This window comes from Borostomias antarcticus (assembly GCF_949987555.1).
Source record: "Borostomias antarcticus genome assembly, chromosome: 1".
Lineage (NCBI taxonomy): Eukaryota > Metazoa > Chordata > Actinopteri > Stomiiformes > Stomiidae > Borostomias > Borostomias antarcticus.
The window spans coordinates 49,344,181-49,353,328 of NC_140234.1; the positions used below are offsets into that span (position 1 = coordinate 49,344,181).

Here is a 9,148-nt window from a genome sequence, read left to right on the forward strand (position 1 = left end):
CTGAATCCCATGACACTTGTTTTGGAGATGCATACTGTATGAGACGAGAACACTGACTCAAATCAGCCAACTAAACACATTTTATTTGAACTGTAGTTCCATCATGTGCAGGAGTTGCATGATGGAGTGCATGATGCTCATAGAGGCGCTCTTTGCACTGATGTACCCTTTGAGATACTGTGACATCTGCCATGGGGGTGCATGAAATACAAGGCTGTGAAAGCACATGAAAGGAAAAAGGGTAAGGGAGGAGATTCTTTGTAGCCTCCATCCCTTTTATGGGAAAATAATAACAATCAGATTAATATATTGGTTTATTTGGATCTTCACTAGCTACTACTGTATCTCTACTAGCTACTACTGTATCTCTACTAGCTACTACTGTATCTCTACTAGCTACTACTGTATCTCTACTAGCTCTTAGCCGGAGCTGCTGCTACTCTGCTTACAATCTACTTAATATTGTCTCTATTTTTCAAAAGGTCAGGTGACGTGAACAGCGACGCTCCAGTCATTGATATTAAAACACTGTTACAACACCGATAACAAGACAGCTTGTTATCATAAAAGTAGTATCCTGTTAACAGGAGTGCTTATGAGATTGACCCCCGCTACTTCACGTTCTCCCCCACAGTTCCTGCTGATCTTCAGGCGTGCTGCGGCAGGCGAGCTCCAGGAGGAGAGCGGCCTCATGGCCCTGGCCAGGCTGTCTGAGATAGACGTCTCCACTGAGGGAGTGATGGGAGCCAAGGACTTCTTTGAGGCCAAGGTAAGAGTTTGACCTGTGTGTGTGTGTGTGTGTGTGTGTGTGTGTGTGTGTGTGTGTGTGTGTGTGTGTGTGTGTGTGTGTGTGTGTGTGTGTGTGTGTGTGTGTGTGTGTGTGTGTGTGTGTGTGTGTGTGTGTGTGTGTGTGTGTGTGTGTGTGTGTGTGTGTGTGTGTGTGTGTGTGTGTGTCAGTCAAAGCCAAATTACAAGTCCTTCCTACTAGACTTAATCTTTCTCTCTGGTACCCTAACACATTTTCTCATTGTCTGCACTATGATCATAATTCAATCGCTGAATCTTTGTAACATATTCTAAATGGCTGCTATGTGTGAAGGGATGCACATTGCAAGCCATGATATAATTGTTGATTTATTAGTTGAGGACTTAATTCCATATGTTCCATTTTGTGTCTCAAATCTACTGTATAAACACTTGTGTACTACCATGTTCAAACTGTGAAATGGTGAATATGATACCTTCTGAAATGTTACAGCTAATACACCAGATGTTGTTGAGGATGAGGACAGTAGAGAAGTCACCATTTTAAAAGTAGGATGTCGGCTACGTTTGATCACAGTCTGGAAGAGGCATTTCTTACCAAGGTTTTAAAGTACCAACTGCTCAAATACTTTTATACATCTTGGGTACAAATGTAAGTTGCTGTTTATATTTGGAAGTCTAGGCAATGTCCACAGACTAGTTGTGAGGGGCTTGCAGGTGGCAGGAATGCCCAAGCCAAAAGCTAAGGCATTCGCAAAATTCTGTTGGATGTCTGTGATAACTGGTTCCTGTATATGTAGACTGAGACTGAAAATGTTTTAATTGAGCTTCCTGAACACGAATAAAGATATTATAATGTGTGTCTAAAGGTTTTGCATAGTGTGTGTGTGTGTGTGTGTGTCTGTGTGCGTCTGCTCTGCGGGTCTACATGTGATGAGTGTCCCTGAAGGAGATGTGTAGAAATACGGGTCATGGATGTGCTTAGCTGCATTCGATGGCCCCATTCACTCAATTCTCTATGAGGGTCAGGTTGTGTGTGAGAAGCCTGTGAAGTTTCACAGACCCCTCTAGTGGCTGAAAGATGCATGTCAGATACATTTCAGATAGCTCACTTAAATATTATATATACTGTTAATGTCTCTTAAAGAGGTCTGTTGGAGGATAGAGTCTTGTTGGAGCTGATGTAACCATGACTGTGTTGTGTGTTTGAAGATGAAGGCTCTGTCAGTTGGCAGCAAATTTGAGGCAGAGATCCGCGAGGAACAGGAGGAACGCAAAAGACAGGAGCTGGACCGGAAACGGAGACGGGCCGCCTTCAAAGAGCTGCAGTCCACGTTCTGCTCATAACGTATGCATGCACATACACACACATGCCTATGTACATGCATGTTTGGACACACACACTCAGAATTCACTGAAAGGAGATTGTAAAAGTAGTCCCGCAATTCTGCCAAATTCACAGATTGATATTATGAATATTGTATTATATCTGTATTATAAATGATGATCCCTCATTAGTTAGGAGTGAGGTCATTTCTGTTTCAATGGTTTTCTACATGCCATACATTTTATTGTTCAAAAGATTGGTTTTGCGGAGCAATATACTGACCAATCTGTGTAAAATAGGAACAGCTATTTACAATTCCTGTGTCAAAACAAGTGTTTTCCTTTCCTTTATTTTTAACTGTTAACTGTAAACATTTTGTCTATCTTGCATTCCACATAGTCCTAAATTAGTTCTTAGTCATCTGTATTTGTTATTGTAATACTGCTTTATTAGTGTTTGATTAATTATTAATAATTGATTAATTGTTAATATGTATCCAGGCCACAAGTAACATTTCAATGTAGCATATATTGTCCTATATTTTGCTGTGAAAGAAAAGAGGAAATGGATGTAATGTATTTTTCAAAAAATAAAATATTAATCGCATTCCTCCTGTGTGATTAGTTACTCTTCATCCCAATGCTGTGTGAAATCTCAAGTGTATGAACCTCCATGAAGTTAAATGTGATATAGATAACGTTATGTAGACAAATCTTTCTTTTTTTATTAAGTAAAAGCTTTTAGAAAGGTGCAGAATTAAAGTATTGCTTTCCCCCTCAAAAAAATATTAATAAGAATTTATCATTTTGAAAATTTTGACTTGTCCAAAATTAATCTGTCTGAGATGTCTGGTTTGGTTTCCACCCTGTGAGCCAATAGTATTATGAAGTTGGTACCACGCGGTGTCGGAAGCGATCAGGAGTTGTAATGCTATTGGCTCACAAGCCTTGTCAGTTTTTATCTTATTTTATTTTTTATTTTATTTTAAATGTCTACATAAAAATGTTATCTATAGCACCTTCAACCAACATTAAATTTAAAGTTTTTTTTATGTTTCTCTCTCCAAAAATAACAACACTGCCATTTATTTTTATTTAGGATAGAGAAAAAAGTATGGAATGTTTCATGAGGGTTAATGCACTGGCTGACATCAGCCTATCATCTGCAATACCTTGAATGAAGCACAGAGGTCGCTGTGGTCCATGAAAAAAAGTTAAGAGGAGAATAAGCCTGCTTGCCTCATGAGACATGTTTACAAAATATTCTTTATTTCTTATAATGTACACTGTACAGTCCATTGGAACTTTATGATACAACAAGATCACACCTCCCCAAATCTGACGTTACATAACAAGTTATTTTCTCAGTCTTTCTTTGTATTACCATGACCTTTTAAAATCCATTTGTATCCCATAGTGATTTTGTTTAAGTTATATCATTATTTTATCCTATTTCATTTGCTATTTAATCAAGACTCACCCCTATGAATTGATAAATCCCAAGATATTATAGTATCTTACAAAAATAATATGCATTTAATGTGATTGTTGCCTAAGATTGGTGAATGTAAATACTGATTTTAGTGACAATGCTCATGTCAAATCTCAAATACAATTAAGGCACTAATCTATGCATCAATCAAACAATCAATCAATTAATTGATCAATCAATCACTCAACCTTATTAAGAAATATGTGGTATTTCCGATTTGCCTCCTGCATTACTATTATGTGCAATGGATATCTCAATTAAGGTTATTGAAGACATCAAGTCCTTGTACAAGAGCTGCTCTTTAGATTATCCATAGCAGCATTGTGTTGATAGTGGAACATCATCCCATTCATTATTGATATCTCAGGTGGCTAGATGATGTTCTAGGAGTTATCTGGTGGAGAAGTCAGAGGAGGAAGTCTTCATATCCACTAGGTAAATGCCCTTGTATATGGATGGTTGTAGAGTCATTGCAACCTGCCCCCTCACCAACTTACCCCTCCCATCTTGCCCATCCCCATTTCATAATTCCCACCCCCTTCTGCCACAACCCTTTCCTTTCCTCAGCCATTGCCACTCCCCTTTGCCCCAGCCTCTGTCCCACTGCCCTCTGCCCCTCCTATGCAGCACTGTTGTCCGTTCCCCTCTTACTCCATCCTGTCACTCCCATCACCATTGATCTGCACCACACAGTCCTTGTCCAGTGGCTCCTTAGAGTGGGCCGTGTCAAAGAGCTGTGCGCTCACCTCATACCTGCCCCGCCTGTCCAGCCCCATGGCGGGCACAAAACACCGGTCGAACTGGATCTCCTGGGGCAGGTAGGAGGTCCTCTTCTGGCAGGCGTCGCCTGTTCCCTCCTGGGAGGCAGACAGGAAGACCACCAGCTCAAAGTGGTTGACACTGCCCTCGCGCAGGGCCGGGTAGAGGGGGCTGCGGCGCTCCAGGGAGTGGTAGAAGGTCAGCGGGAAGATGAAGAAGGGGCAGGGTCCTGGGCCTAGTCGGTCCAGCTGGAAGTCCAGGGAGGTCTGGTGTAAGGCGTGGCCCTCGCGCTCCTCATAGAGCACGGCACTCACCTTCACATCCACCAGGGGGCGTCGGAGCAAGTTGGCGGCGCGGAACATGAGGCAGCGCTGGCCCTGGTGCTGGCCAACGACCGCCTGGGGGCTGAACTGGATGGCCCCCGCTCGCTTCTGGGGACGGGCGATTTTGGCCACGAATGCACCTGGAGGTTGGGGACAATTAAAAAAAGAGTGAAGACATTTAACAATGATCAATTTTTGTCTTACTCATCTTGGCTTTCATCATCATGATCTTTATGATTACTTGATTCCGTATCAGGCTCGAATAGTTTGACGTCATCTTTGCAGAAAACTTCTCAGATTTCTTTTACATCCGTTGAACTAAAAAAGATGCATCTAATGCTGCTGACATGTCCTACCTGGGTGGAAAGAGAAGCCTCCTGTCTGTGAATCTACCTGTTATGAAGGCCTCCAGCATGAGCCCCAGCAGCATCTGAACCGCCAGCAGGGCTATGGCGCTGGGACAGTCCCCGCTGGGGAACATGGTCCCGTAGCCGATGGTCAGCTGCGTCTCCAACGAGAAGGAGAAGGCGGCCGTGAAGGAGGTGATGTGCTTGACGCATACCACGTGGCCCTCGGGCGGATCGTCGTGGTCCTCCACCGCCAGGTCCCCGTTGAGGTGGGCCAGCAGGTACCAGAGGCAGGCGAACAGCAGCCAGTGGGCCAGGAAGGACGTGCAGAAGGCCAGGAGGACCCAGCGCCAGCGCAGGCCCACTACCGCCCCCCACAGGTCCTGCAGGTGCAGCAGCCAAGCGGAGGCCCCGGCCCAGGGCAAGGGGCCTGGGGGCGGAGGAGGGGGGCGCAGGGCGCAGTGACCGTCCTTGGTCACCAGACGCTGGCGGTTCGGTGAGGACAGGAGAGGGGAGGAGCAGACTTTGCCGTCCGAGCCGTTGTTGGATCGGGTTGTCATGGTAATGGGGGGAGGAGAGGGAGGTAAGATGTCTCCGAGGCGACAGGCCAGGGGCGAGGAGATCTGCCTCAGAAAAAAAAAAGTCACAAGTTCCTCTGAAAACTATGAAGCTCGGAGGAAGCTCGCATCTGAATTCCACCTCAACATTGTTCGTCTTGTAAAACATACAAAGGACAATTTACAGTGAAAAATGACAGAAATAACCAGACAGCTGAATAGAGTCTCTATTTCTATGTCAATATTTTTGCTGGTGATTAGAGAAGGGCCCAGTGGGGAATCTGTCTGTGTAGCCCAGCGACATGCAGAGCAGGAATGTGTCTCTCCTTTGTGGGGAAAGGGACTTACCACTAACTCTTATTGCACACTAAAATGGCTAGCTAGATTCAATTTAGCGTTACACATTACCAAGCTACTGCTTTAATGTGCTGCTGTTATGCATTTGTGGACCACATGGGCAGATGTTGCAGTCCCTCAACTTTTCCCTGTGTGAACATGATATGCTTTTTGACCTGAGAGAGGATAGACTGACTTCAAAAAGGAAAGGCAAAAGGATTTTTATTAAGGAGTGACAGCCGATGAGAATAAGGCTTATGAGTAACGTTATAGGAGGTGCCCCGTTCACACATAATCCAAATGAGTACTCTGCATGTATTTTTTGCATGTACTGTAGTGTCTTTGCACACAAGTCTGTTGTCCTCTGGAAGTATAAATGAAAAGTGTCTGTATGCCAATGTAATACTCTGAAGTTTTAACACTTTAGTTGTTGGTTATGGGTGAACAAGTTCAATTCATAATTTAATTATTAACCCCCTTGCTGTTTACCGGTTAATCAAAGACTTACTTCTTACTCATAAAACTTACCTCACCTAAAGGTGCACTGTGTAGAATGTAGTGACATCTAGCAGAACAGACTTGGAAGAAATAATATATTTAATATAATATTCATAAATTTGTTTTAATTAGCATTTAATCCCATGAGAATAAAAATAATTGGTTTTCATTACCTTAGAATGAGCCCTTTATATCTACAATAGGAGCGGGTCCTCTTCCACGGAGCCCACCATGTTGCACTGCCATGTTTCTACAGTAGCCAGGAACGGACAAACGGCTTTAGAGAGGATGTGTTTTTTGGAAGTAGCTACTGGCACCTTAAAGGTCAGTACAGGCCACCATAGCTTCTACGACGTTGGAAAGGGACGGGTGATGGGAGGTGTGGGGGGGATTCTCTTGGTTGCAATCTGCATCCTCACCGCTAGATGCCACTCAATTCTACACAGCGCACCTTTATTCGTTTACTTGGCTTCATAAAAATGGTAGAGTTAGGTCTATTAAAGCAGAACATCAGCTAGAAAAGTATGTCGCTTTTTTACTAGTGGACTTTGAAGGGGCATTAGGATTTTCTCAAATTCTTTATCAGTGGCACAGGCTAACCCATCTGGCTGTAGCTACTGTGGCTCTCTGAGCTGGTCATGGTATTGCAATTAAAGCAATGCATTGCTAATGGTAAGCATCGTGTACAAAATTAAATGTTGGCTAATGCGACTATGTGGTGATGTGTTATCACGGTCAGAAGTTCTCTATTGTTCTGAGGCAGGGGCATACCCCGACAGCCCGGCACTGTCAGCGAGACCATCGCATGAGGGACATGAGCTATAGGCCTGAAGGTTGGGATACTGGGAGTCACTGTAGTCATATAGCATCCATAAATCTCACGTCTGCTGGCGGACACTTTCTTACCGCAGTGTGTCAGACAGCAAATGCTATCAGATGATGCTAACAAGCAGCGCTATGTCTGACAACGTGGTCGATGGACTGGTAACTGACTTTCATGCTGCTGGGAAAAGGTTTTGGCTGGTTGGCAATTGCCAGCTCAGCTTTACCCACAATTACAGTTGTTACTTTGACAGTTTCCACTGTGTCATGGTGATACAGATGTCTAGATACATTTATGTTAGAAAGTCTTTTTACTTTTTACCGCATGACTATTGTCTGTGAATGTGTAATTATGTAGTGAAGTTCTCCTCTAACCCACATCTCTGTACACGCCAGACCAACCCAAATACAACACCACTAAACACTCCTTGACACATGTTGAGTATTAAAAGAGACACCATGCTGTTGCCTCATCCTGGAAAAAGTGTGACCCTTTGTCTTGGTTCAGTAAACACACATGGCTGACTGACAACACAAGGCACTGCATTGTCTTTCTGTTCTATGCCGATGCATCAAAATAGCTCACTCTGTCTAATGCATCATTTAGGAGTGAAAAAAAGATGTGAGATACAGTACTAAATGTAACTTCCACCTCTGTCTCAGATCACTAATAGAAGGTGATGTTGAACAAGGCCAATGCACCAAAGTGTCTCTATAAAGCACAAACCTTGGTGGAAATAAGCTTAGATCCTTTAACCACTGTACATTGATACACCCCAGCCCTAAACCTAGGGTTAGGTTGGGTTTATTTCTGTATTTTAAATGTGTTCTGTCCCGTCTTCCAGTATCACACAATATACAGTATAATAATCATGTAATAGTTTTGTATCAGTCTTACTGTATCACCCCCTCTGTCTCTTTCAATACCTTATAGGCTGACCGAAACAAGAACGTCACTCACCTCTGGGTAGAGAGCAGAAGGCGCCAGAGATCACCCTCACTGTCGGTGCCCTTTCCACAGAGTGCTGGTCCGAGGGCGGGCAGGGGGGGTCAGGGGGGGGGCAGTGGGGCAGTCACAGAATCCGTTGGGATGAGCAGTAAATCCTGAAGGACTCCCGAGGTAAGCGAGGGACAAAAGGACGTCGTCACCCCTGGGACTCTTCAGGGTGGGAGCGGGACTGAGCTCCAGCGCTCTGCACTCCCGAATCTGCAGCTCCAGCTCCCGGTCGAAGATGATTCGATTGGTCACATTACTCTGCATGTAGCCAATTAGTGTTCCCGGAAGGCGAAAGAGGGGGGGAGGAAAAATGCTAAGAACAACACCTTGTCACAGTTCATTGAAAGAGTTGCTTGTTTGTTGGAGCCCTGTGGTTGGTACTGTAGGAGTACATGATTGGGGTTATGTAAAGAGAGAGAGAGAGGGAGACAGAGACAGGGAGAGAGAGAGAGAGAGAGAGAGAGAGAGAGAGAGAGAGAGAGAGAGAAGGAGGGAGGGAGGGAGGGAGGGAGGGAGGGAGGGAGGGAGGGAGGGAGAGGGTCCTATGTCGAGAGAGCGAGAGGGTGACATTTGTTTGTGTGTGTGTCTATTGTCTCTCTATTGACATCCTCTCTTGTCTGGATAACAGCCTGCTAGTACACTGTGGTTTGTCAGCTCAGCCCTATTCTGTTATCACTTCCCCTCTATATATTTAGACACTAAATAGAGTTACACAATAAGGGACAAGTCTTTGGTTCACAGTACTCTAGCAGGATAGGTGCTCCTTGTCCACTGAATTAATCCAAGTTCTCCTCTGCTGTTTCACCTACTGTAGTCATGCAGAGTCATGCTGTGTGATTCCATGCTGGTAGGGCATGTGATCACAGATGTGAGCAGGCCCTTCATATAGAAACCTACATCACCACAGTGCCTCTTTGTTGCTGGTT

General features: G+C 44.3%; 2 protein-coding genes across 2 annotated transcripts in view; one reads left to right on the top strand and one right to left on the bottom strand.

The window, feature by feature from the left end:
• Positions 1 to 2,112, top strand: part of efhd1 (EF-hand domain family, member D1) — a gene marked incomplete at both ends in the record, with an annotated part of 10,178 nt that extends 8,066 nt beyond the window's left edge. The window contains 2 exons of the mRNA XM_084448307.1: positions 635 to 769; positions 1,978 to 2,112. Coding sequence (XP_084304433.1) covers positions 635 to 769; positions 1,978 to 2,112 — 270 coding nt within the window. The remainder of the gene's footprint in view (positions 1 to 634; positions 770 to 1,977) is intronic.
• A 2,118-nt stretch (positions 2,113 to 4,230) lies between these two features.
• Positions 4,231 to 5,572, bottom strand: kcnj13 (potassium inwardly rectifying channel subfamily J member 13; the record flags this gene model as incomplete). The annotated part of the gene is made up of 2 exons (XM_084440972.1): positions 4,231 to 4,805; positions 5,059 to 5,572. The coding sequence occupies 2 exons, from the start codon at positions 5,570 to 5,572 to the stop codon at positions 4,231 to 4,233; spliced, it is 1,089 nt and encodes a 362-aa protein (XP_084297098.1).
• Between the last annotated feature and the right edge of the window lie 3,576 nt (positions 5,573 to 9,148).